Here is a 27,375-nt window from a genome sequence, read left to right on the forward strand (position 1 = left end):
CCCCAGCCTCCTCACTGCTCCTGAAAGGGCTGCAACCGTGGCACAAGGGCCCAGCCAGCACTCCCACCCTGGGTCTGCTGGAACCAGAGGGTGGGCCACTGGCAACTCTGGGGAACACCCTGCCCCCAGCTCCCTGGTCCCCCCCTACTCCAGCCCGCACTTTCACTCAAGACTCTGGTCTTGTCCACGCCCCTTCTAAAGACACCTAGAAACCTGGCGTCCGGACCTTCCCCGAGGGCAAGTGGGGCCACTCCAGGCCTCCCCTTCCAGGAGAAACTGAAGCTGGTGGGGAGATGGTCGGATGGGAGGGGGACTCCAGGCCCCTTCCCACGTGGGCCCCCTGCATGGCTTGGAGGGTCTGGGGAGGCTGAGCTGAGGGCCCGGGCATGCTTCACTGGGCAACAGGCATGCCCATAAAAATACCGTGGCCAACAGGGCCGCAATCTGCCATCTGGGCCCTAGGCCTTCCTTGCCCTGCGGCTGGGCTCGGCTCACTCCGGAATAGCTATGCCCTCCGCCTGGCCTCGGAGGTCACGACCGCGAGGCTGGGGCGGGGGGGTGGGGGGCGCTGGGGAGGAGATGCGTCCCCACGCTTTCCAGTGAGAGGAGTGGGGCTGCCGGGAGAGGTCGGGATGGGGCCAATCCCCACGACAAAGAAATAGGACGCCGGGGAAACCGACAGGGAGTCGGAGGAATATCTGGGGATGCGCTATGGCAGCTCGGGGGGCGCTCTCTCAGCAAACTCCCCGCTCCCCGCCCCCGCCACGGCTCTGGGCTGTGCAGGAGCCCGCGCCCCTCTGCGCCTCCTTGGAGGGCTGAGATTGACGCCCGTGCGCCCCTCCCGGACCAAGCGCCTAGGATGGGAGGGGGATGCTTCCGGGAAGAGCCCAGGGCCTCGGGAATCCTGCCCTGGGGTGGGGGGCGTCCAAGCACCCCACGGCCAGGGCGCGGCCGAGACCGCGTCGCGTGTGGGTGCCGGGCGCTCGCCAGCGCCCTCGAGGGCTGGGTGGAGGCTGAGGGGATCTGTTTCCCCAGCCGACTCCTCTCCCCACCGCCCAGCACCGCGCCCCGGGGGCACCCCTGCCTCGAGATTCCCGCCCGGAGCCTCCACTGCGGCGTGGGTGCCCTGCTGCGGGGCACTGCCGGGCCAGGGACTACAGAGCTGCGGGGGCGCGGGTCAGGCGGGACCCGGCGGCGGGGGTCCCACTGAGCTCCCTCCCGGAGGGGGTCGCCGCGGTTCCCAGTGCCGGCGGCCTCGGCAGCCCAACTCCGCCGGGACGAGGGGCGCGGCGGGGCGGGGCGGGCGGCCGGGGAGGTGATCTCACTCCCCTCCCCCGCCTCCCCAGCGCTCCCCTCCCCCTCCCCTGCGCGCACGCCCGCCCCGCCCCGCCCCGCCCCGCCCCGCCCCCGCCCCGGCGCCGCGGCCGCCGCAGCATCAGCATCGCAGACGCGCTCGGGCGGCGGGTCCGAGGCCGGCGAGTGCGGAGGCTGGGCGGGTAACCCGAGCGGCGGCCGCAGCGCAGGTAAGGCGGGCAGGCCTGCCCTCGCGCCCGGGCCGCGCCTGCAGCTCCCCGAGCCTCCCGTCCCAACCCTGCCCCGGGGGCGAAAGCGGGGAGCCCCACCCGGACCAGCCCGCGGCCACCGGCGGAGCGGCCAGAGCCCCACCCAGGCCGGGCACCGGGCTCCGGGCCCCGCGGAGCGCAGCGGGGCAGGGAAAGGCGGCCGGGGGCCGGAGCCCGACAGGTGAAGAGTACCTGGGCGGCGCCCGAAATGACGACCCGGGGAGGGATGCTCTGGGGGAAGTCAGGCAGGGTCTGTGCGGGCTGGCGGGGGCTGAAGGTGGCACGTCCCTCCGGGTGTGTGAGTGGGTGAGAAGGGGAGCGCGGTGGGGCCGTGACCCCCATCCCCCCATCGGCCGCCGTGGGGTGTGGCCCGGGGCGTGGCTGCCCCCCTTCCCCAGTCCAGAGTCCTGTTTGGCCGAAAATCCAGCTACCAGCACGGTTGGGGGGAGGTCAGACTAGGCTGCCCCTGCAGTGGGGGGCAGGGGAAGAAACTGGGCTGGGCCCTGCCTGGCCCTCAGCCCCAAGGTGGGAAGGGGGGCTTTGTTCTCCTCCTCCTTTCTAAACCCCAGCCTGGACTCCCCGGGCTTACGCTCCCAGCCTGCACCAGGACCAGAGTCTCCTGCCCTGGAAGCGTGGGGTGCCCCTGGAGCCGCAGATTCTGCAGGCTCTTGTGGCCAAGAAAGGGCGCACTGAAGTGAGGCTGGCCTGGGCACCCAGCAGGGTGCGGCTGCGCACATGAGTGTAGAAGGTGGGCCCAGTAGGTAGGGGGACGACGAAGGGAGGGCCTCAGCTCCTGGGGCCCTGCCTTGCCCACTGCAGGTCTTTCGTCCATTGCCAAGTCTCCCTGTCGCTGTCTGGTTAGGAGAGGGGTCTGCAATTCCTCTTTCCCCCTTCCTAGGGAAAATTTTGGGGGACTCTTGGTTGGCAGGGGTTGCAAAGAGCCCCTAGTACAACCTGCTGCCCCTACAGCGTATCTGGAGCCCAGCGCTTCGCTGCCTGTTTCAGGAAGGCAGGCCCAGGGCCATCTGCCCCGACTCAAGAAGTGGGGGGCCTGACACCCCCCTCTAAGTAGGTGCCCTGCTTCCAGTTAGCTCCACCCAGAGGCAGGGGCTTCTGGGCAGCTCGGTGCCATCTCTGCTGACTCACGTGGCCCGAGGGTGAATAAGCCAGAGTCACCCTTTCTTCCCAAGAACTTGTCCCCTGTGAGGTGGCTGGGACAGGGGGCGGCCTGGGGCCTGTCTCCTCTGACCAACTCCTTGCTGCAGGCGATGGGACTCAGCCTGGCCTGGCCTCTCACCTGTCACAGCGCCCACGCAACACCCACACGTGCACCCATGGGCCCCCTAGCTTTCGGGGGGCGCCTTAGCTAATCTATGGCAAGTTCTTGTCAGTGCTGAGGCTGGGGACCCCCCCAACCCGTCCCCGGCTCCTGGACACTTTCTTTGCTGCATCCTAGTCTCTCTCTTCGTACTTATTTATGCGTGTGTGTGTGCGATCCCAAAAGTGATACATCTTATTGTGGTATGCTTGAAATACACAAAAAAGAACAAAAGAAATTAAGGATCCTGGGTGATCGGTTCACCGAAGGAGAATCCCGCTCAGCACACCCCAGCCTCAGTCTCCCTGCTTTGCTACAACCCACTCCCAAGAGGCTCCTCCCCCAACGCCCAGCGCCCAGCCCCCTGCAAAGCTTGGAGCCGGCGCTTAGCGCGCAGTAAGGAGCTCCTCCCAGCCCAGGAGCTCAGTGGCCCACGGGGCGGGCAGTCATTCGCTGGGCAGCTGCACTGCCAGGTGTCTGCCTGGACCAGGCTTGGGGCTACCTATGGAAAAGCCAGTAACAAACTGGACCAACACCGTCTTTGTCTTCAGGGGGTGTGGATTGGCTTTCTGTTTTCCTTTGTGACTATTCGCAGGGAAAGGGGAGGCCGGGATTGAGGTTGTGCCCCCATCAGCCTCTTGCCCTGCTGGGGCGGGTGCCTTCCGCGGTGCGCACTCGGGCGAGGCCAGCTGGGGAGGGTGGGGGAGCAGCCCGTGTGCCACACCCACCATTGCCCAGCCCAGCGACATGGGACCCTCAGTCCTTTCCCCTCTTTGAGTCTCAGCCCTCTTGGTTATCACATGGGGCGTGGACTCGTTAATCTCCAAGGTCCCTTTCAAGGCAAACGGTCCCTGGTGCCAGTCTAAATGGCTGCAGCTGGACAGAACGTCTCCTGGGGCGCTCTTTCTGCCAGCGGGGCAAGTGGCCTTGCCTTGCCGGGCCTGCCTTCCGGAGAGTCAGGGCGAATGTGTGAGGGGAGCTTTCCCCCAACCCCTTCTTGGGGCAAAAGGTTGAAACAGGTCTGGAGTGAGATGGGGGGCTGCTTCCCGGGGGTGCCCTGGGCCTAGGAGGGGCCTGTTCTGGGGAGAATGGAGCAAAGGGGGGCCCTGGGCAAAGGCTGGCCAAGATGGGCATCCCAGCCAAGTGCCCTGCTCCACCAGGGCCCCCTCTGTGGGCGTGAGTGGCGACCCGGGGCGCCATCCCAGGGGCTCTGTCGCACCCTGTGATGCAGACCACTGGGCTGCTGTCTTTGCCCTGCCCCTCCTCTCATAATTGGGAAGGCTGGGTTGAGGTCCCTGGAGGGGGGGCTTTACCACCCCACCCCCCCAGTCTTTCTCCCTCCTGCTCGCTGACCTGGCCCGTCCTGGATGCCCCGGTCCTGCTTTCCCTGCCCTCGCCTTGCTCTCAGCTGCCTCTTTACACCTCCACTCCCACACTGTCACCTTTCTCCTCCCTGTTCTGTTGGAGTTTCGCACAGCACTGCCCTCCTCTCCTTCCCCTGCTTCTGCCTGCCCCACCCCTCCCTGGATGCCCTTGTTGCCATCTCCGCACTTCCCCTTTTGTCCATCTTCTCTCTCTGCAGCTCTCCCTGCCCTGATTCCTAAAGCCCAAGGTCGGCCTGGGCTCTGCACCTCAGCACGGGGGTGACCGCCACCCAGCACATGTCCCCTGGACTCTAGGCCTTTGGGTTGGGCCCAGACCTCCCGTGGGGGCCTCGTCTGACCTGGAAGGTGTACAGGGGGCACCTGGTGGCTACCAGCAGAGGACCCTGGGGGAGGCGGTTGGCGGTTAGCAAGGCCAGCCCACCTTCTCCCCAGATATCAACAGGATCTTTGTGGCTTCCTAGAGGCTGTGGTCTGAGAGAGGGAGGAGCCGGGGAGGGTCTGGACGGACTGCGAGTCTTTCCAGAAGCTTTTCTTTGTCCAGTGCCCCCCCACCCCCACCCCCCATCCGAGGCCTCAGGCTATTGCCTACGCCCCCCCTCCGTGTTCTCCCCAGGCCATGAAGCTGTGGGGGGAGGGCCGGGCCACTGTCCTGCCACCCGGCAGCTCACGCCAGCCCCTGGGATGACCTCGGATCGGGTGGAGCAGGAAGGCGCAGTGTCCTGGGCTTTGCGCGCTTGGCTCAGGGGCCCCGACGCTATGGGGCCCTTCTGAGCCGGGCCGTCTTCCTGCCAGTTTGATGGTGGAGCTTGAAGGGAGGTGATGAGTCCCCGGGAGCCACGCTTCCCTCTGAAGTGTTCAGAGCCAGGCAGATTGGGGGGTTTGCGCGGGGCGGCTTTGGGTGTGGGAGTGTGTGCATGGCGTCCCGTGTTCCTATTCGCACGTGTGGGCATTAGCCATCTGGTTGCGTGTGTGTGTGTGTGTGTGTGTGTGTGTGTGTGTGTGTGTGTGTGCTGGTGAGAGTGTGCGCACACAGATCCTCCTGTGCTCGCACTGGTCCTGTGCTGGGAAGGGGCGGGGCTGCTGGTGGTGGCTGCGGAGGCCGCAGTGTCTCCCTGTAAGACTGTGGGGCTTCCCGCTGAGGGGGGTGCCCTCTGGCCCTTCCCCTGACCGCCTGCGTTCATGCCTTAGGAATGCTGAAGCCCAGGGAACAACAGAGGCTCCATTGTCCATTCCCAGGCTTCCTGTGCCCCCTCTGCTCTTTAACCCTTTGGAATGGGGAGCCCCAAGGTGGCTGGAGGGGCCTGGCAGTGTCTGAGCTTTTCCAGGCGCCCCCTGCCCCCCTCACTTGGGCCAGGTGTCCCAGGGCCGGCAGGGCTGAGCAGCTCCGGGTGGGCCTCGGGCTGGGCCCCTCCCACCTCTCTGTTTGCCTGACACCTTCCCTCCCCCGCACTGCCTTCCTTCCCTCCTCTGGGTCCTGGGGCAAGCCCTGCTGGCCCATAGGAGCCGACATATGTCGCCCCCTCTTGCCGGGCCCCTGAAGCCCCCGCTGGTGCCAGGTTCACTTCTCAGATCTTGTTCTAAGCGCACTTTGCAGAGCTGGAAGGAGGGCTTAGAGGGGGTGAAAGGGCACAGTTGTTAGGCCGTGGGCGTCAATTTCCCCAACCGTGCATGGGCAGCTTGGCTACAGTGCTTGCATTCTAGGGGCCTGGGAGGCCGGAGATTTGGCCCCTGCTTCACTGGAGCTCAGTTTTCCCTTCTGCACGGGAAGGGAGTCCATGCTGTGCCTAAGGTCTGTCTGGAGAGAGGGGCCTCCCAGGTAGCCAAGTGCTCTTTGTGAGGGGGCCCTGGAGACTTTGGTTTTTTTTTTTTTTTTTTTTTTGAGCCTTTGGTTTTGAGAAAGGAGTCAGAGCGACCCAAGATTCTGCACAGCCAGGGAGGGGGGCAAGAAACCCAGGCTATCCTGGAGCTGTTTGCCTTCTCTTGTGCAGAGTCCTTGGGGGCGTTGAGGGATAGGGTGGTTCCTGCCCTGCGCTGAGGCGTGATGTGGGTCACATCCTACTTCCGCGTGGCCTCCTCCCAAGATTCCCCTGCATTTGCCTTCCATCTGCCTAGCAAATAGGCCCTTCCCCAGGGGGCAGGCCGGCCTGGAGCCCACCCTTGCCCAGGCCCTGGCCCTCTGCGGACGCAAGCAGGCATACATGTTGGGATGCCTGAGGCGCCGAGAGGCCAGCTAACTGCCCGAGTTGTCTTAGGCGGCTTTGGGTGCCTCCACCCCACCCAGAACCCCGTACCTGCTGAGCACCAGTGCCACCTCTGTGACCTTGGACATGGTGCTCCGGTTCTGGGCCTCAGTTTCCTCAATTGTAAAATGGGGATAATGATACTGCTCCGTCCCCAGGGTAATTTTAAGGATTCAACGAGTAATGAGTGTAGGGGTGTTTAGAAGAGTCCCTGGTGTGCGGTAAGTGCTATCCGCGAATTCAGTTAATAAAATAGGGAAGGGGGGCGGAATGTCTGTCTGGCTGCCGATGGTGAGATACCCCCTTGCTTTCTCAATGGAGGCTGTCTGTTCTCCCCTCTCCCACAAAGGGTTAACCTCTGGCCCGCCCCTTCCTTATCCTGTAAGGAGAATGGTCCATTACAGGTGAGCTGCCGTTGCCTTGGAGACCGCAGCCTTAACGGGGCTGAGGGTGCGCTCTCCCTTAGGGAGGGGCGGGGCAGAGAGCACCAAGGACTAAGCAGCCGTCCTCGAGGGCTTCCGGGGCCCCCGGGTACATTTGGGGGCTCCCACCCAGCAGCCTCTTTTATGTATTATCTAAATAACCCATTAGGCTGCGGCAAGCTTTCCCCCATCTCTGCCAGTGGAGGGAGCTGGCTCCATCTCCATGGAAACCCGCCAGCCACAGCCTGGGGGGGCGCGTGAGGAGGAGCCTTAAAGGAACACAGTGCCTGGGGTGTAGGTGACACCCACACCCTCATATACACCCTGCTGAGGGGACAGCCCAGGCGTAGGTGCCCCCAAGTGCCCCCACAAGCCTACAAGTACGTGGACCTGGCACTCACACTCAGACCATCTCACATACCAGGGCTGAGCCCCCAGCGCTGCCCCCACTCGGAACAGACGGGCTGGGCTACCTGCCTGTGACTTATCCTTGGGCAGGTGCAATTCTCTCAGGTGGGAGGGACAGAGAGGACTCCAGGCAGGACCTGGCAGCCGGTGGGCCTGTGTGCAGCGAGCACGCACAGGGCACCCTTGGAGGTTCCCAGGGTGTGTGTGTGCACAGAGAAAAAAGCAGCCATCCCAGGTCTCAGCCTGGCTCCACGACCTCCCAAGTGTCCCCCAGCCCCCGGTCAGAGGACGGAGGCCAGAGGAGAGGACTGGCCGTGGGACCCAGGGCTGGCGCTCTCCTAGGGTCCCACTGAGCCCCTCCCTGCTGGCTCTGCCACCTCAGAGCCCGCCACGCCCTTTCTCCTTCCCTGCCCCCGGGAGTGTGCACGAGGCCTCCGGAGAGGATGGGTACTCAGCCTGCCTTGGTCGTTTCCTCCCCCAGCACGTGGGCACTCACGGTTGTGCCGGCCCATGGACGCATCGGCACCCCGTCAGCCAGGCGGCTGCTCTCTCCATGCCAACAGCAATCTTGGAGGGAGTCACTGGGGTCCTCTGGGTGCTTCTCCCTCCTCCCCTGTGGGGATCCCCAGCTGCTCCCTGAGGGCTGGCCAGCAGTGGCTTTGCTCATCTTGTCTATAACCGTCTCCTTGCCCTAGTGCCACAAGTGGCCAGGGCCGTGCTGCTCTGTATGTGTGTCTGTGGTCCTGGCTCGCAGCTTCTCTGCCTCCTGCTTGTCTCCAGTCCAACCTCAGCTCCAAGCCCAAGAAGCCCACCTCCCCTGACTTAGGTCCTCCTCTCCTCCTTTCCTGTCTCTTGCCTGGCACACCCCCCAGGGACAAGGATGCCGAGGAAGCGCCACTGGGTTTGCGTGTAGGTGTGCACACGCGCGTGCGCACACACCCCCCCCCCGCCCCCCTGCCCCCAGTCTTCTTCCTCTTTCGGCCATTTCTCATCAGTGCTTTCTGCAGCTGTCTCATCCTTTGTGCTCCTTTCCTCTCTTCTCTTCCTTTCCCCGCTGCCTGGGTCTCTGTTTCTGGATTTCTCCATCGTGGTTGCTGTGGTGGTCCAGCATCCGTCTTTGTCTCCCGTTCCCTGCCCTCCCTCCCCCAGCCCTACTTCTCTGTCTCTCCTGCTCCCTCCTGCCTCTTTCTCACCCTGTCTGTCACCCTTCAGTCCTCCCCAGCCTGCCCCCGCTTTGCAGACATGGCCGTGGCTCCATCTGTACACCAGCTTGTGGAACACTCCCCCGCCTCCTTTGCCCCTGGAGGTGCCGATGGGGGGTGGGGGCCTGCCGAGCTGGCAACCTGAGCTGCTTGCTCTGTAGTTGCCTGAGGAATGGGGAGAGATCCGAGAGCCGGCAGGCAGCAGTGGGACGGGAGGAGGCAGAGCCCCTCCCAGCTGTCAGGGGCCCGCCTCTGAGTGCCTGGGAAGGCGGTGAGCTGGGTGGCAAATACCAGGGACTAAAAGAGGTTGGGTGTGAGACTGTGGGGTGTTGGGATGGGGCAGAGAATGGGGACCAGGGGCTTTGGCAGTATCATATATCCCCTGCATATACACTGGGGTACACAAGCCAAACCCAATTCTGGGAACCTAGTTTGGGGACAAACAGCCATCATCATTCCAGCCAAGGGAGTGCTCTGGTCTCCTCTCATCCGCCTTTGAGATTCTCTCTCGTTTCTCTCCCCTCCCCCTCCTAAGACCAGAGCGCTCAGAGCTCCCAAGGCTGCCTTTGATCACCTGCCCTCTGATCTGAGTCTCCTACTGCTTCCTACAGGCCTTGAAGGCGAGGCCGTGGCTGCATGGGGCCCACCCTGCTCGCACTGGCTTTGTGGAGGAAGGTGGGGGCAGAACAGGTCCGCTGTTGCCCCTCCTTTCTGGGCCCCAGCTTGGCTCCTGCAAGTTGGGAATTGGCCACGCCTTTGCCACTTCTTACCCTCCGAGTCATTCTCTTGGCCTTCAGCCTGTCCACGTTGACCCACGCTGGTGCTTCTCCCCCTCCCCCTCCAGCTTTGGGTCTAATCTAATTGCTATTCGCCGCCGTCCATTTTCCCTGCCCAGTCCCCAGGCCGTCTGCTGAATTCACCCTTCTCGGGTCACCTTACACAAAACCAATATGTGGCTTCTGGTTGCCTCCTGACACACTGGATGTCTTAGCATGGCGTTCCAGGCCTCCCCACCCACCCCTTCAGCATTCTGGCTGAGGCTTGGCCCGCGCTTTGATAAGGTCCTGGCTGGGCACGGCGAGGATGCCCGGGATGGACTTGGTGAAGGCATCCAGGCCCAGGCCCCAGCCTCCAAGCTCTTGCCCTTCTTGCACTTTTACCACTGTCTCTTTCTCACACCTCTTCCTGTTTGCAGTCAAAACGGTCTGTCTTCTTGGGAGTGTCTTCTCTTCTAGTCATTGGCAGAGAAGCCCCCTCCCCCGGGCCCTCAGTCGCTGGGGCTTCTTGCATGCAGGTGGGATGTGCATATAGCTGGCATCACTTGGGCTTGCGGTGGACACATCTATCAGTTGAGCCCTGAAGACTCAGACAAAGACCCAGAAGGTGGGCTTGCCAGACACTCGAGATGTTAGAAACACTGTCCCAGAGCTTCTCCTGACCCCTGCTCCGACCCTGGCCTGGAGCATCTGGAAGGGGAGAGGCCACAGTCGCTTCTATTGTCCCCCCAGGAGCCTGAGGGACAGCAGGGAGGTGCTTTCCTCCTTGCCTCCCTCCTGCCACTTTTTGAGGGCAGGCTTCCTTTTCCTCAACCTGTTCTGTGAAATGCAGCCTTCTTGGGCCCCTTTCCTTCTTCCTCTGTTCCCACTTCCCAAGTCCCCCTTGCCCCTCACCAGCGTTTTAGGCCTGAACAGCACCCAGGGATCAGTTGGCTCTGAAACCCACAGCAATGAGACGGTGATGAGTTCTTCTCTGCATATGTGCGCAGGCATGCTTGTGTGTGCAAACAGAGATAGCAGACATGAGGATTCATCCCCAGAGATACAGACACACGAGACACACATATACTTCTGCGTGCACACACCCACTCATGAGTGCATCCCCCTTCGTGAGAAGATGAAGATGGACACACACAGCCACAAAGATACTGATGTGCATATTTGGCTACATGCAGACCCACATCCCCACTCATGCCCGTAGGCATCTGCTTGCTGGGATGTTGAGTCACACACGAGGATGACATGCACAGAGCAGCCTGTGGCATGCCCAGGGGAGCTGATCGGGGCAACAAGTTGGTGCTGGAGAGGCAGCTGGCGGAGGAGGCACAGACAGAGAGTAGGAAGGGGATGAAAGGCAAACTGGAGCCCCAGCCTCTGCTGTCTCTTGCAGGTTGCCTTCTCCAAGGTGGGGGGGAGGGAGGGATGGAGGAGCCGGACAGCCGGGGGCGGGGCTGGGGGCGGGGCCAGGAGCCCAGGCTCGCCCAGATGTTAGTCACTAACATCCGTCCGTTCTCTCTCCTCCCTTACCTTTCCCTTCCCTCCTCCCCTCTCGCAGTGTCCCCACCCCCGGCTCCCTCCCCAAGCCGCCCACCAGCCCCCTTCCCTCTGGCCGGAGCTTGAGCCGAGCCCGGCCGGCTTTTGCCGCGCCGAGCCGCCGGCGCCGCCGGGAAGATGGCCGTGGCGCTGCGGTACTTGTGGCCTCTCCTCCTGTGCAGCCCCTGCCTGCTCATCCAGATCCCCGAGGAATGTGAGTAACCGGAGGGAGCCTCGGCGCCTCCCTTCACCGCCGCGCTGGGCTTCTCTTTATCTTCTACCTCTTCACCTTCTCCCGGTTCCGGCCCCTCACCCCTCCTTTCCTGGGCATGGAGTGGGCAAGAGGTACCCAGGACGTTGAGTACCTCTGGAAAAGACAGGGTGGAAGACTCGGGGTATCTCAGTACCACGGACAGGGACCAGAGGTGAGGGAGGGCTGGTGAGATTTCAGCACCACGGACAGCGGGCCAGGCCCTGGACCCTCCTCCTCCCGGCCTCCGCGCTCTCCTTCGGCCCGCCCCACCCCCTCCTCCAAGGATGGGGCGGGCAGGTGAATGGGGCCATCCCCAGGCCTCGGCTAGCTCGATCTAGCCTCGCTCTGGCTTCTGGCTTGGGTAATCCTATCTTGGGCCCTTGGTAGCCCTTTCTGTGAACTGAGACAGGAACAGACCCCTTAGCCTTCTGGGTCCTCGCGATTTGATGTGTAGTTACTTGGTGGGGCTGGGGGTGGGGCTGTTGGAGTATTACCTTTGGGGGGGGGGTCACGGGTAGGTGCGTGGGTGTTGGGGAGTGTGGCTGGAGGGTTGTGACTGAACGAACATGAGTATTTGTGCGTGCTTGTGAGTTGGCCAGACGTTATTTTTGTCTGGATGTATTTGTAGATGCATGTGATGTAATGGACTCAGTGTGGGTATTCCCGAGTGTGAGCTTGATTTCCTATATGGGTAAGTCCGTGAGTCAGTATAACCGTTACTTACTGGTCACATTTGTGAGGGTCTGTAGGTATTTGACTGTTAACATTGGATTGTAGTGGGTCGTGTGTGCATGTGAGTACCTGTGTGTGTGTGGAATGTGTGTTACTGTGACGATGTTTTCTCCTGAAAACACACCGTTGTAAGTGGCTGTTGGGCTTGGGTGAGGGGCAGTCTCCTCGGTAGCTCCACTCCCTTCCCCCCTCACCTTTCGACCTTTGTCTCTGAGCCTGGACCTATAGGAGGCCAGCATCACTGAGAGATGAGCCCTGGGCTGAACGTGGGGACTGTCCATGCCAGGAATGGGACAGGGGCTGAGGGAGGTGGGTTTGGAAAGCACGTAGCACTGGGGGACAGTGAGGGTTTGGAGGAGGTGGAGAGGGGCTGATGGGAAGAAAGGCCGGGGATGTCTCCGGGGATGCACCTCCGTAGGTGCATGCACTCGCGCCCATGCCACTCCCCCCGCTGCGGATGCACACGAACAAGCACGTGGGGAGACGCAGACGAGCCACCTGTACCCACCCAGGCACAGAGACTCCGAGAGGCACACAGTGAGAAGTTTAGACACAAAGGAACACAGTCATGCACACAAACACAGAAGTGGGTGTGCAACACAAAATTGTACACTGGATGCAAGCCGGGACACAGCCTCCAGATGTACTCCAGCGAGACACACCCGTGTACAGACGCATGAGCGGATGCTCACAGAGTCACTGCAGCTCAGCCCGCAGCATCCACACACGTGCCCAGACTCCCACCTTCCACATTCCCACACACGTGCTTTCCTCCCCCCGTCCTTCTCCTCTCAGTCGCTGCCAGGCCTTGCCCTGAGCGTCCGCCTGCCCTGCTATACCTGTGGGCGGAGGCGCAGGGAGAATTTGGAGAAAGGAGCACGGCGAGTCTGAGGCTGCCCTGGGCACCGGCGGGCGGCCTGGTGCCTCCCTGTTGGAAACTGTCCTCCAGCTGTCTCCCTCCCCGGCCACTCCAGGCCCCTTTGTCTCCTTCCCTGCTTTCCCCATCCTGTCGTCCCGCTCTCTGGCTCTGGCTCTTGGGCTGCCTGCACTGGCCCCTTCCCAGCGCAGGGCCCTCTCCGCAGTGTCCCCAGGGAGCCCCTTCTTCTCTCCTGGGGGCCCTTACACTGAGGTCTTCAGCAGAGACAAAGCTTTCAGAGGCAGCCCACTGCTCTCCACCCTTCCCTCCCCTCTCTCCCCTCCTCACAGCCACCCTGGCCAGTGCTGGGCTGAGTCCAGCGGCACTGGGGGCCGTAGCTCTGGCCTCAGCTCCAGGGAGCTTGGTGGCGGGCTGAGAGGAAGGAAGGGGAGAAAATGAGGGCTGGCGCCGGCCCTGCAGGCAATGGATACTCAGATTCAGCAGGGCCTTTGGGAGGGTTTGGAGGGGAGGGGGCAGCTGGGCTCTGAAGACTGGGCCTGGGTAATTGAAAACACTGAGCTGTGCTAATTGGATTAGGAGGGAAGCGGGCTGGAGCAGGGGAGGGCGCCCTGGCTGAGGACTGTCTGCCTCCCAGCCTTCTGAGGCATCCTGCGTGGGGTGGGGGTCAGTTCTGCAGGCCCTGCCAGGAAGATGCAAGGGTCTGTTCAAAGCACACTCTTTGCTAAAGTCGCGGATTTCTTTCTCCCTGCGTGCTGGAGCCGAGGCCTGGCTCCCCCTGGGCACTGACCCAGCCCGGGACTGGTGATGCGAGCTGTGTCCCCTCTTTCCACCGGCACGTGTCCTCACGTTACACCTCCTCTCCCGGCCTCCCCTCCCCCAGGGGTGTCTTCCCCGCGCACTTACTTCTTCCCCTGCCAGGGCCCCCTGCTGGGGCGGCATGTCAGCTTTTCTCTCCCTCTCTCCCTTGCTGCTTGGATTTCTCAGATGAAGGACACCACGGTAAGTTGCGGGGAGGGTGGGAGTGTTTCCCAGAAGGCCAAGGAGAGAGGAAAAGAGGGGGTGTCGGCGCGTCCCTCCCCCTCTCCTGCACATGCTCAGCTCTCCCTGTGTGCCGTGTCCCCTGCGCGGGTTGCAGTCTTTTCTGGTTCTTGGGTCCCATGCTGGAGGCCTGGAGGCCGCATCAGCCTCCCTCCTGTCTCCTGGGGTGCCTGGGGGACACGTTTGTTCTGTGTCCGCGGGGTTTCCTGCCTCCCCTTCCCTCTGGTCCCCTCTCTCCCTGTGAGGGGTTTGCCCTTTTGGCTTTCTGTCTGTGTCTGTGTCTGTGTCTGTGTCTGTCCTTGTCTCTCTTTTCTTTCTTTCACACTCTTTGCCCTCCTCTTTGGCTCCATCTCTCCCCTCTGGTTTCTTTCTTTGTAAACCTTTAGTGCCGCCTTCTCTCTATTCCGTCTCCTTCCGCATTCGCCCCAGCAGCTTTGGGCCAAGCTTCTTCCTCCTCTCCCCGCAACCCCATTGCCGCGGGGCCTATAAGGCTCCAGACCCTGCTTCCCTCACCACCACTGTCCCCATCCTGTCCCCAGCGATGGAGCCCCCTGTCATCACGGAACAGTCTCCACGGCGCGTGGTCGTGTTCCCCACAGATGATATCAGCCTCAAGTGTGAGGCCAGCGGCAAACCCCAAGTGCAGTGAGTGACCTTCACCCTCTAAGCCCTGGGGTTGACCACTGACTTTATCTCCAGCCCTCGTGTCTCCCAAGGCCTCCCAACTGCTGGGTGCACACACCCCAGATCTCCCTCGTCACCCTTGGTCCTCGCCCTGCCCCAGCCCATCCCCGGGGCCCCTGGCGGCTTGCAGCCTTGCCTTGGCCTGTGCCAGCCGCGGTCCTGGGTTCCCGGCCTCAGGCCTCTGAGCCTTTTTCTGCCCGCAGGTTCCGCTGGACTCGGGACGGCATCCTCTTCAAACCCAAGGAGGAGCCGGGTGTGACCGTGAACCAGGCCCCCCACTCTGGCTCCTTCACCATCATGGGCAACAACAGCAACTTCGCCCAGAGTTTTCAGGGCACCTATCGCTGCTTTGCCAGCAACAAGCTGGGCACCGCCATGTCCCACGAGATCCAGCTCATGGCCGAGGGTGCGAGGCGCTGCAGGGACCGGGGAGGGCCTGGGGCACATGAGAAGGTCCCCAAACAGGCCTGGGGAGTGCGCGTGAGAGTCCAGCCTCAGCTGGCTGTTAAGTGTGCCCGTAGCCGCATCCTCCTTCCCTGGCTTGTACTTTCTCCGTTCCTCCTGGTCGGCTCCATCTCCCCTTCCCTCTCTTCTTCCGTGCTCTACGCCCTCTTGGCCTCGGGGGCCTGCCGCCTGGGGGATGCGCGTGGGCTTGGGCTTGTTGACCGACTGAGTGGGTGGAGGATTGAGCCTGTCTGAGCCACTACCTGGGCTTTGGCCTCCGCCCCGTCCATATCCCCGAATTACCATCTCCTCTCTACCACTCTCGGTCACCTCCTTCCGCCTCCCCCATCGCTCTGTCTCCTCTCCCGCTGCTTTCCGCCTCTCACCTGGCCCCTCCAGCTCCCTCCTTCCTGCTCTCCGGCTCTGTCTTTATCTGTGTCGCCCTTTCCCTGGGGTTTTCCCTCTGCATTCCATCCTCCCTGAGCTTTCTGCCTCCTGAGCTTGCACTCCTCTCCCCTCTCTGCCCCTCCAGTTACCTTGGGAACCGTTGCCATGGTTTCTGTGTCAGGATGATGGAAGGGTCTGTGACTCCAGCATCCCTCCGCAGCTCCCCTCCCCCCACCGCTGCACCTCAGCCTTCCCCCACCCGCCCTCATCCTGTCCTCCTGGTGGGAGCTGAGAATTGTGGAGAGTTAACCCTTCGCAGCCATCCGGCCTCCTGCCCGTCCTCTCCTCTGCATGGAGTGCCCGGTCTCTGCCTTGAGCCCAAAAAGGACCCAGAGTCTGCCTGCTTTACGTGAACTTCCTCACGGCCTGGCCCTCTGACCCACCCCCTTGGCTATCCCTCCTCCTTTCCCCTGCTCTGCCTTGGCCGGGAGGAGACTTGAGACCCACAGTGCCAGTCTCTCTGTCCCTTCTAGGTACCCCCAAGTGGCCAAAGGAGACAGTGAGACCCGTCGAGGCGGAGGAAGGGGAGTCGGTGGTTCTGCCTTGCCACCCGCCCCCCAGTGCAGAGCCGCTCCGCATCTACTGGATGAACAGCAGTGGGTGCCCACGAGGGGCCGCTGCCTGGGGGCGGGAGGGTGTCAGTGGGTGTGATTCCTGGATGGGGGTCCTGACCTCTGCCTCCTTGCCTCCCCCACCCCCCAGAGATCTTGCACATCAAGCAGGATGAGCGGGTGACCATGGGGCAGAACGGCAACCTCTACTTCGCCAATGTGCTTACCTCGGACAACCACTCGGACTACATCTGCCATGCCCACTTCCCTGGCACCCGGACCATCATTCAAAAGGAACCCATTGACCTCCGGGTCAAGGCCAGTGAGTCCCAAAGGCCCTACTGCTCTCTCACCTTCAGTCAGGCCACCCCGGCATTCCTCGAAGACAGCTTGGCCCAGACGCCTCCCCGGGTGGTGAGGGCGAGGAGGAAAGTGCAGCCCTGGGGGCTTGCTGGGGTGTCCAGATCACCGGGCCCGGGAGCGTCATGGGCGGAGGGAAGAGTCAGCCGCGCCGCAGTCAGCTCTGTGTCCTCACAGCCAACAGCATGATGGACAGGAAGCCGCGCCTGCTCTTCCCCACCGACGCCAGCACCCACCTGGTGGCCCTGCAGGGGCAGCCGCTGGCCCTGGAGTGCATCGCCGAGGGCTTGTGAGTCTGCGCCCCCTGCGAGGGGAGGGGCGGGGCGGGGCGGGGCAGAGCCTCTGCCGGGGCAGGGCCGAGTGGCCTGGTCCTCTCTCCCCTGTGCTCTCTCCTTGGCCTCCGTGCGCCGCGGCCCCGGGCAGCCCCACGCCCACCATCAAATGGCTGCGCCCGAGCGGCCCCATGCCGGCTGACCGAGTCGCCTACCAGAGCCACAACAAGACCCTGCAGCTGCTGAACGTGGGGGAGGAGGACGACGGCGAGTACCGCTGCCTGGCTGAGAACCCCCTGGGCAGTGACCAGCATGCCTACTACGTCACCGTGGAGGGTACGGTGCCTCTGCCGGCTCCTCCCATTCAGGCTGCCCAGAATGCAGCACTCACCGTCACGGGGGTGGGCAGGGTCTGGGCCAGGGCCAAGAGCTGGCTGCAGGCTGCGGGCTCAGGGCGGCTCTCCCTTTCCTCGCAGCTGCCCCGTACTGGCTACACAAGCCCCAGAGCCATCTGTACGGGCCGGGAGAGACTGCCCGCCTGGACTGCCAAGTGCAGGGCAGGCCCCAACCAGAGGTCACCTGGAGAATCAATGGGATCCCTGTGGAGGGTGAGCAGGGCCTCGGGCAGGGACAGGGAGTGAGCTCGGGGAGCCCTGGGGACGGCGGGGACGAGCAGCGGCCTTGGCGTGGCTCACTGCTCTGGCCCTGGGCCCGCGGGCCACCTCTGCACACACAGAACTGGCCAAGGACCAGAAGTACCGGATCCACCATGGAGCCCTGGTCCTGAGCAACGTGCAGCCCAGTGACACGATGGTGGCCCAGTGTGAGGCCCGAAACCGGCACGGGCTCCTGCTGACCAATGCCTACATTTATGTGGTTGGTGAGTGCCAGCCAGCTGGACCCAGCCGCCGCCGCCTCTTTGCCTCGTAGCCCCCAGTCCGTCCCTGCAGCCCACCAGGCAGGGCCACCATGCTGACTCAGCCCACAGCTGCTCCCTTTCTCCTCGCGGTGGGGATCATGGGGGAGAGGCAGGCTCTTTGTCGGTATTTCCAGGTGAAGAAGCAGCCTCAGGTCACTGAGCAGAGGCTCACCCTGGCCAGGGTGTGCCCGAGGCCAGCCTAGCGGCTCCTCTCCCAGAGTCTTGGGGAAGACTAGGGGGCTAGGCCTGGGGGGCTTTTGGGAAGAGGTAGACTGTCAGGGGGACCTCAAATAATTGGTACGACATGGGTGGCTGGGACGGGAGGCGCATCTGAGGCGGAGGGGCTGGCGTGTCCTAAGGCCGAGAGAGGCTCAGCTTGGCGCGGGCCAGAGCCAGGTGCCGGCAAGCAAGATGGGCAGGGCTCTCGGGGGCCTGAGAACGCCTGGAAGTCACTGGCAGCTTCCAGAGGCTGCGAGCCCTCCTGGGAGAAGCTGCCCCGCCAGCCCCTGCACGTGCCTCCTGATCGCGCGTGGGCGCCCGCCCGACCCTCAGTCCTGCCACGTCTCCTCCCTCAGAGCTGCCGGCCAAGATCCTGACCCCAGACAACGAGACGTACATGGCGGTCCAGGGCAGCACCGCCTACCTTCTGTGTAAGGCCTTCGGAGCCCCTGTGCCCAGCGTCCAGTGGTGAGTGCCCCAACCCCAGCGGGGGGCACCATCTTCTGGTCCAGGGAACCAGGGAGGGCCGGGGGGCCCAGCCCACTGGCATCTGAGCCAGGCCTGCCCTGCTCGCACCAGGCTGGACAGGGAAGGAAAGACGGTGCTTCAGGACGAGCGCTTCTTCCCCTACACCAACGGGACCCTGGGCATCCGAGACCTCCAGGCCAATGACACCGGCCACTACTTCTGCCAGGCTGCCAATGACCAAAACAACGTGACCATTGTGGCTAACCTGCAGGTCAAAGGTCCGATGTGGTCAGCAGCCCCTCCAGGAGGGGGGTCAGGGTCTCTGGGGGACCCCGGAGTGACCTTCCCCTCCCGTCATTGCCCTCAGATGCCACTCAGATCACGCAGGGGCCCCGCAGCGCGATCGAGAAGAAAGGCTCGCGAGTGACGTTCACGTGCCAGGCCTCCTTTGACCCCTCCTTGCAGCACAGCATCACCTGGCGCGGGGATGGTCGCGACCTCCAGGAGCTTGGGGACAGTGACAAGTGCGGGCCCAGCCCCAACCTGGGCTCGGTGGAAGGGGGAAGAGTGGGAAAGGCAGGACGTCCAGACCTCCTGGCCTCATCCATGGGGGGTGGGGTGCCCCGCTTTGAGGGGGAAGGTTCTGGCAGGAGAGGGAAGCGGGGCGAGCAGAGCGCAGGCGGCAGGGAGTAGCGGGTCCGCCGGGAGCAGAAGAACACGCGTGCCCCCCACCCCCGCCAGGTACTTCATAGAGGACGGGCGCCTGGTCATCCACAGCCTGGACTACAGCGACCAGGGCAACTACAGCTGCGTGGCCAGCACCAAGCTGGACGCGGTGGAGAGCAGGGCAGGGCTCCTGGTGGTGGGTGAGTCCCGCACGGTATGAGGCTCGCGGCCCGGGTTTACAGTGCAGGGCGCTTTCGGGCCGGGGGGTGGGGCGGCCGGCTTGTGAGTGGGCCCGAGATCCACCCTCTGTGGCCCTCAGGGAGCCCCGGCCCCGTGCCTCAGCTGGAGCTGTCTGACCGCCACCTGCTGAAGCAGAGCGAGGTGCGCCTGTCCTGGAGCCCCGCTGACGACCACAACGCCCCCATTGAGAGTAAGAGGCCCCCAGCGTGGCGTCCCACTGGCCCTCCCTCCTGGCGGGCCCACCCTCCTCCCAGAGCTGCGGCTCCGTGGCCGCCCAGCTCACTGAAGCGCGCACCTGTGTTCGGGGCTCCAGCTTGCTCGCGGGAGCCCGAGGACACCAGTTGCCTGGGGCCCCCTCTCCCTTCCTCAGGGAGGGCCAGACTTTGCCGCCCCATCACCGCTCCCCCACTGGCCACACGCCGATTACTCCACTTCTTGGCAGAGTATGACATTGAATTCGAGGACAAGGAGATGGCGCCTGAGAAGTGGCACAGTCTGGGCAAGGTGCCCGGGAACCAGACCTCCACCACCCTCAAGCTGTCGCCTTATGTCCACTACACCTTTAGAGTTACTGCCATCAACAAATACGGCCCCGGGGAGCCCAGCCCAGCCTCGGAGACTGTGCTCACTCCAGAAGCAGGTGAGCACCTGGGAGGGGCCTCAGGCACCGGGCCCCCTGGGCTCTGCAAGGAGAGTCTAGAGAAATGACTGTGCCCAAGCTCCTCTGCTTCCAGGGCCAGAACGGCTCATTGCTTCCTTGGTCCTGGGCCTTCACGGCCTCAGCAGGAGCCCCACAGCGTTGATGTGTTAACACATTACTTTGCAGCCCCGGAGAAGAACCCCGTGGACGTGAAGGGGGAAGGAAACGAGACCAACAACATGGTCATCACTTGGAAGGTGAGGCGGCCCCTGGGCTGAGCTCACCCCCAGACAGAAGACCGGGACCCAGATGTTGCAGCTCCCCCTGGCTGTCCTAAGGACCAGGGACCTGAGGCTGGGCTGGGGAGTGGGTCAGAGGTCGGGGAACGGGGCTCTTGGCCAACCAGCTCCCTTTCTGCTCTCCCGCTCCAGCCGCTCCGGTGGATGGACTGGAATGCCCCCCAGGTTCAGTATCGCGTGCAGTGGCGCCCTCAGAAGACACAGGGGGCCTGGCAGGAACAGATCGTGAGCGACCCCTTCCTGGTGGTGTCCAACACTTCCACCTTTGTGCCCTATGAGATCAAGGTCCAGGCCGTCAACAGCCAGGGCAAGGGCCCGGAGCCCCAGATCACCATCGGCTACTCTGGGGAGGATTGTGAGTATTGGGCTGGCCCCGCCCACACCCGGGGGTGGAGCCTGCGTGCGCCGGCATGGCCCACTCCCCGCCCACCCCTCAGGGATCCGCCCAGGTGCCCAGCTCCTACCTCTTAATATACAGCGTAGTGCATTTCCTAAGAGTAAGGATGTTTCCTTACATGACCAAAGTGCCGTTATGAAAATCCAGAAAGAAACTCACCGTCAGCAAGTTGGCATCTATAACTTTGCATCTATCTGGGTGGCAGCCGATACCCCCGTGGTATGGACCAGTGGTGTCTTCACCCCGGTCCAGGGTCCCATTCAGGATCCTGCATGGGGTCTGGGTATCCTGCTTCTGTCCGTTCCTTGAATGTAGAGCGTTACCAGATGTTAAGCTTGGTCATCCAGTCAAGGTCTTTTCTAGTTACTACTCAGCGTAGTTACCGTCTTTTCTCGCGACTAATAAACAGTCTGCAGGGAGAGACCCTGAGACCATGCGAACGCCCTACTCATCAAACTGCCCACGCCTCATATCGCATCCAGAGCCGCCATCCCCCTGCGGGAGGGCGGGGTTCTGGGCTGGCCGCAGGATGCCACAGGCCCTCATCCGTGTCATTGGCCGTTTCCAGACCCCCAGGCAAGCCCTGAGCTGGAAGGCATCAAGATCCTCAATTCGAGCACGGTGCTGGTTAGGTGGTGGCCTGTGGACCCAGCCCAGGTCAAGGGCCACCTCCGGGGATACAATGTAAGAGTCCGAGGCGTAGGGGCTGGGGAGATCCCCGGGGTGAGGGGTGAGGCTACCAGGAGTGACAAGGTTGGGGGCGGGCTTCTGCCAGCTGCTCTCCCGGAAGTCCTCAGGTTGGAAGGAAGGCTCCCCTGGGAGGGCAGTGGGGAACACGTGCCCCAGGGTCACTGGCAGAGGCCTTCTGCCCTTTCGGGGTCTCCTGTCCGCCTGCAGGTGACGTACTGGTGGGAGGGCAGTCAGAGGAAGCACAGCAAGAGGCACGTCCACAGAGGCCACGTGGTGGTGCCTGCCAACAGCACCAGCGCCATCCTGGGAGGCCTGCGGCCCTACAGCTCCTACCATCTGGAGGTGCAGGCCTTTAACGGCCGGGGACTGGGGCCCGCCAGCGAGATGACCTTCAGCACCCCCGAGGGAGGTGAGCGTTGCGCCCTGCACCCCTGCCCCGCCCTCCCCCCCACCCGGGTTGCCAGGGCGACGACCTGCCGCTGGTCTCCGTGCCCCACAGTACCTGGACACCCCGAGGCGTTGCACCTGGAGTGCCAGTCGGACACCAGCCTGCTGCTGCACTGGCAGCCCCCGCTCAGCCACAACGGCGTGCTCACGGGCTACGTGCTCTCCTACCAACCTCGTACGTGTGTCGTGGGCCCGGAGCTTCGGCCCAGCCCGGCTGGGAGGTGGAGGGGAGCCGGCGGGTGGGCGGTGCTGGCGGCCAAAGCCGACTCCTCGCCTGTCCTCGCAGTGGATGATGGGGGCAAAGAGCAGTTGTCCTTCGACCTCCCGGACCCTGAGCTGCGAATGCACAACCTGACGAACCTCAGCCCCCACCTGCGGTACCGCTTCCAGCTCCAGGCCACAACGAAGGAGGGCCCTGGAGAGGCAATCGTGCGGGAAGGAGGCACCATGGCCTTATCTGGTGAGCTGGAGGGGGCTGAGGCGGGGGGCTAGGCAGCCGGGCCCACGAGGGCGGCCCGGGGGCTGCCTCGAGGTCCCACATCCTCCTCTCAATCCCCAGGGACCCCGGATTTTGGCAACATCTCGGCCATGGCTGGCGAGAATTACAGCGTGGTCTCCTGGGTCCCCAAGGAGGGCCAGTGCAACTTCGGGTTCCAGATCTGGTTCAAAGCCCTGGGGGGTGAGCGCAAAAGGGGACCCTGTGGTAGGGGGTAAGGGGGCTCAGGGCCCAGAGGGGCTGCGGGGGGGCGTGGAGCCAGGGTGCTGCCGGGCCCTTCCGTTCACCCCTGCTGCCCTCTCACCCCTACAGATGAGAAGCTGGGCGCTCATCTCCCGCCGCAGTACGTCAGCTACAACCAGAGCTCCTACACGCAGTGGGACCTGCAGCCTGACACCGACTACGAGATCCACTTGCTCAAGGAGAGGGTTCTCCTGCACCAGATGGCCGTGAAGACCAATGGCACTGGTAAGGGAGCCTCGGGCACTGACTGGTCAGCCTCCCTCCGTCCCCGGCCAGGCTACAGCCACCTCAGGCCCCAGGCCACGGCTCGGCTCTTCCTCCCAGTACCTGGGTGCCCCTCGGCCCAGGATGGAGAAGTCTGGGTCCCTGGAACGATCCCTTTTTGTATCCTCTGTTTGAACTGTTGCCAGGGCAACCACTTTTGCAGAAGGTCCTCCTCCCTGTCCCGCAGAGGGTCCCCCGCAAGCCTCAGCTCCAAGCACGCTTCGCCCCAGCTTATCGCTCCTCCCGGGCCCTCTGGCGTCCATGGGCCTGGCCCTCACCTGCCCTTGTCCGGTCCCCGGGGGTGGAGGGGTCGGGAGCGGACCAATGGAACTAGAGGCTCTGAGGGAAGCCCGCGCACAAGGCTGGGAACGGGTTGGGGGGGGGGGGGCGGGCTCAGGCGGTGGGTCTGCTGCGCCCGGGACCCAGCATCTTACCCCGGGCCTGGGCTCGTTCTCCTTCCCACTGTCCCTGCCAGGCCGAGTGAGACTGCCTCCCGCCGGCTTTGCCACGGAGGGCTGGTTCATCGGCTTCGTCAGCGCCATCATCGTCCTGCTTCTCATCCTCCTCATCCTTTGCGTTATCAAGCGCAGCAAGGGTGGCAAGTACTCGGGTAACTCCTGACCCCAGGGCTCAGGGAGGGTGGTCGCCGAGGGCCCCCGTCATCCCTCCTGCGAGTTCTCCTTGGTCCCGGGAGCCCCTGGCGGGATGGGGTGGGCGTGTTGGGGGCAGGCAGGAGGCCTAAGGGGAGTTTCTGCGCACACCGGGGCGCGTGGTAGCCAGGCCCACGGGGGGCGAGCAGTTCACCCTTGAAGGCTTGTCGGTTCCTGAGAGCCGCTGAAACAGGGTGCTGTCAGCGTTCAGGGCCCAGAGGGACAGCCTCGCCTGCGTCCCCGCCTGGGGCGAGGCCCATTGCCCGGTGGAGGTTGGGCGGGAGGAGAAGCTGGGCCCTCTCTGTGTCTGCAGTGAAGGACAAGGAAGACACCCAGGCGGACTCGGAGGCCCGGCCCATGAAGGACGAAGCCTTCGGCGAGTACAGGTGAGCTGGGCGGGGGCAGGCGCCGACGGGCCGCCCAGCTGCTCACTTTCATGCCTGACCCCGTCTCTCTCTCTCTCCTTCGTGCTGCGGGGTGCCGGCAGGTCCCTGGAGAGGTAAGGCAGGGCGGGTGGGGAGATGCTGTTAGACTGCAGGGCCGGGGGCCTCCCATGGCCGCCGTGTGCCCGGGAGTGCCACTGGCCCCTGCTTGCCAGGCCTCTGCGCTCCCCCGGCTCTCCGGCCCGGCAGCTCCCTATTTCAGGGAGAAGCCAACGCTGACACTCAGCTCCCGGGCCTGCCTGTCCCCATCCCAGCTGCCACTCTCTGGGCTCTGCCGGGGCCACAGCGGTACAGGTACCCCTGCCCATCTCGTCTGCAGATGGGAGCCAGGCCCCGCGAGCCCCACACCTCCCCCAGGATCCAGGGCATGCCCAAGCCTCGCCCCACTCGTGCTATGCATGCCACCTGCCCTCCCGGCAGTGTGTCCAGGCTGAGGGCCTCTGCCCCAGTACATTCAGAGCACACGGAAGACGGAAGACGGAAGACGAGCGGAACCCAGGCCCCTGGGGCTCTGCCCCGCCCCCAGCCAGGCCTCCTCTGCAGGCCAGCACCTGCCAGCTCCTGCTGGGCACTGCTGGGCAGCCTCCCACTCCCTTCTGCCCTCCCCCTGCAGTGACAACGAGGAGAAGGCCTTCGGCAGCAGCCAGCCATCCCTCAACGGAGACATCAAGCCCCTGGGCAGTGACGACAGCCTGGCCGACTACGGGGGCAGCGTGGACGTGCAGTTCAACGAGGACGGCTCCTTCATCGGCCAGTACAGTGGCAAGAAGGAGAAGGAGGCGGCGGGAGGCAACGACAGCTCAGGGGCCGCCTCCCCCATCAACCCTGCGGGGACCCTGGAGTAGCAGGGTCCAGCCAGCCCAGGGCCAGGCCGCAGCCGACTCAGAGGCCAAGACCCCCCGTCCGAGGCCTGTGCTGGGTCCCTGACCTTGGGACTGAGGCCCCTCCCTCTCTTCACCAGGCGGCGGCCCGGCCCTCTGATCCTGAGCCCGAGGGAGGCTTAAGTCGGGGGCAGAGAAGAGGAACTCACTGCCTCTAATCCCCTTCTGACTGCCTGGTCCCCACTTGATTGCCAAAACCCAGCTGCACCCCTTCTTGGGCACACACTGCTTTACTCCAGCTCGGGGGCCAATCACCCACACATCAGGAGCCTTCAGGTGCTGCCTCGCCGGCCTTTGGGCAGAGAGAGGCTGTGGTCAGGGCAGAGGAAGCGGGGATGCTGCCTGGTGGGGTCTCCTCAGGGCCACGGCTGACACCTGCACCCCCAGCCATTCCTTGGCCAGCCTGGCTGGGACAGGGGACAGAACACAGTGTCCCCACCATCTGCTCCCTTTTCTTTGCCATCTCTGCTCCAACTGGGATGGGAGCTGGGCAGGCTGGCCGTGGGTGCAGAGGAGGCCATCTGGAGAGCCCAGAGTCCCACCTGCCGGTGTCGCACTCGGCCCGGCCCACCCCACCCTGCGGCCGGCTTTCAGGAGTTCCATACACATGCTGCCTTTGGTACCCGCCAGACGACATCCAAGTGGCCTCCGTCACTGCCCAGGTGCGGGGCAGGCACACCTCCTCCCCCCTGACCCTGGCCTCTCCCAGCCTCCACCGCACCCCAGAACCCCTTAGCGACCCCCCGCCCCCGCCCCCAGTCTGAACAGTTCCCTTCTGCCCAGCCTCCCCCAGCCCCACCTTGGGATGTAAATACACCGTGACTTTGAAAGTTTGCACCCATGCCCTTTCCCCATATGCCACTAGCGTGTAGGCAGATGTCTGAGTCTCTAGGTGGTTTCTAGGTTTTATAGCAATTAGCTTTGATGATCCCATCCCAGGAAAAATAAAAACAGACAAAAAAAAAAAAAAAAAGGAAAGATTGGTTCTCCCAGCTCTGCTGTGCTCCCGCCCAGCAGCCACCATCTCCCCATATGCCTTTGCTTGGTCTGTGGATGAGCCCTTTACAAAAAGCAAAAGTATATATATATATGTACATAAATATCAGAATTATAAAAGGCAAATAAAAACCTGGAAACAAAGAGGAGCTGCTGTCATTTTACCGAACACCCTGTCCCCTACCCTGTTCCACGCTGCGGTCCACCTGCCCCGCCAGGCCCGGCTCTCCGCCCCCTGGGGCCCTGCTGCCTGCTTCCCGTTCCCACTGGCCTCCAGGGGAGCTGAGCTCTAGGCTGTCACCACGGTTTCGCGCCCCAGGGGAGTAATGCTCCCTGGGCTGCCCAGCCCTCTAAAGCAGTAAAGCGTGCTTTAAACCAGTGACCAAAAACCGCAAGTGGACCCACAGGGACAGCCAGCCTACCCTGCGGATCTCTGCGTCTGTTCACTCCCTGGCTTTCCCAGGCCGGATTCCCGCACCGCTCCCCAGCCCCTGGCCTCTGCACTCAGCCGAGGCCTTGGTTTCATCTTTAGCCGAGCCACTAGAAACCACCAGAAGAGGCCGTCTTTGCCCATGTTCACACCATCAAATCTGTCCCCTCCCCCCACCCCCTGCCCAACCCCAGCCCCAGCCCCAGCCCCAGACCTGAACGCTCTGTCCTCCGGCCCCTGTGAGTGAGCCGAAGTCTGAGGTCAGCCCATCACCCAGGCACTGGGTCCCGCCCCACTAGGACCCATCAACGATTGTTCTCCTGCTATGCCTTCCTTGCCTTTTTTTTTTTTTTTTTTTTTTTTCCGGTACGCGGGCCTCTCACTGCTGTGGCCTCTCCTGTTGCAGAGCACAGGCTCCGGACGCGCAGGCTCAGCGGCCACGGCTCACGGGCCCAGCCGCTCCGCGGCATGTGGGATCTTCCAGGACCAGGGCACGAACCCGCCTCCCCTGCATCGGCAGGCGGACTCTCAACCACTGCGCCACCAGGGAAGCCCACCTTGCCTTTTCTGTATCTCTAATTTTTCTGTCCCTGTTGATCAGTCCACGGGCAAACATGCTGTAACAGCCTCCACCACTAAAAACACCCACTACTAACACCACGGCCCCCTCCAGCTCTTGTCCGGCTTCTCTGCCCCTATTGACCGCACCGCCCCTCAAGAGCTGTCTACGCTCCTCAGCCCCACTTAAGCTCCACCTGTAGCAGCATCTGTCTTCTTGTTACATAACAGTAGAATTTCGCTCAGCTGAAGATACATCTCCCAGACTCCTTTGCATCTAGGTAGGGCCAGAGGAATGTGAGTGCAGGGGCAACCTCTGGGCTGTGCCCTTAAAGAAGCACCGTGTGCCTTTCTCTGCCCGGCTCCATCTCCCCAGCCTGGGAGGAGAGCCATCCTGCACCGCTGAATGGAGGATATGGCAGAGCAGCAACGTAAAAGGAGCCTGGGGTCCTGCTGAGCTGGAGCTGCCGTGTCTGCCCTGGGCTGCCTCCTTGTTTTTAAGAGCAATTTTAGGTTTACAGAAAAACTGAGCAGAGAGTAGAGAGCTCCCCCAGAGTCCCTCAGTCCCGCCCCTCAGCAGTTTCCCTCATTATTCACGTCTTAACATTTGTTACAAGTGATGATCCGGTAGTGATTCGTTTTCATTAACGGAAGTCCACAGCTTACATTAGCGTTCACTCTTGGCGTTGTACGTTCTATGGATTTGGACAAATGTACAGTATCATACAGGGTAATTTCACCTCCCTAAAAATCCCCCCAAAATGTCATTGTTGGGAGTTAGCACGCGTGACATAAAGTGCACACCTGCATTTTTCACTTTTGAACCCACCACTCAGAACATTTGCGTCACTGCGGAAAGCCCCTCTATGCCCCTACCCAGCCAACACCTTGCTCCAGAGACAGCCCCTCTCGTGACGTCAGCCCT

The 27,375-nt window shown here is 63.1% G+C and overlaps 1 protein-coding gene across 1 annotated transcript; it reads left to right on the forward strand.

The window, feature by feature from the left end:
* Positions 1-10,844: 10,844 nt before the first annotated feature.
* L1CAM (L1 cell adhesion molecule) lies at positions 10,845-25,730 on the forward strand. The gene is made up of 26 exons (XM_089903974.1): positions 10,845-11,060; positions 14,286-14,391; positions 14,634-14,836; positions 15,795-15,917; positions 16,024-16,194; positions 16,410-16,521; positions 16,656-16,840; positions 16,981-17,112; positions 17,241-17,384; positions 17,999-18,110; positions 18,222-18,388; positions 18,478-18,634; positions 18,852-18,976; positions 19,096-19,206; positions 19,459-19,656; positions 19,843-19,913; positions 20,088-20,310; positions 20,921-21,036; positions 21,250-21,451; positions 21,542-21,664; positions 21,776-21,949; positions 22,049-22,168; positions 22,298-22,453; positions 22,968-23,102; positions 23,456-23,528; positions 24,199-25,730. The coding sequence occupies exons 1-26, from the start codon at positions 10,985-10,987 to the stop codon at positions 24,428-24,430; spliced, it is 3,747 nt and encodes a 1,248-aa protein (XP_089760100.1). The 5' UTR covers positions 10,845-10,984; the 3' UTR covers positions 24,431-25,730.
* Positions 25,731-27,375: the final 1,645 nt, after the last annotated feature.

The sequence above is a fragment of the Delphinapterus leucas genome, chromosome X, assembly GCF_059928025.1.
Source record: "Delphinapterus leucas isolate spDelLeu-1000000601 "Yukka" chromosome X, BTC_Dleu_Yukka2, whole genome shotgun sequence".
NCBI lineage: Eukaryota > Metazoa > Chordata > Mammalia > Artiodactyla > Monodontidae > Delphinapterus > Delphinapterus leucas.

Bases quoted from the DNA above. Each gene is read 5' to 3' on its own strand.
- L1CAM (XM_089903974.1), top strand. From the start codon at position 10,985: ATGGCCGTGGCGCTGCGGTACTTGTGGCCTCTCCTCCTGTGCAGCCCC. The intron at 19,657-19,842 runs GTGAGCACCTGG...ATTACTTTGCAG, and splicing joins TGTGCTCACTCCAGAAGCAG to CCCCGGAGAAGAACCCCGTG. The intron at 22,169-22,297 runs GTGAGCGCAAAA...TCACCCCTACAG, and splicing joins CTGGTTCAAAGCCCTGGGGG to ATGAGAAGCTGGGCGCTCAT.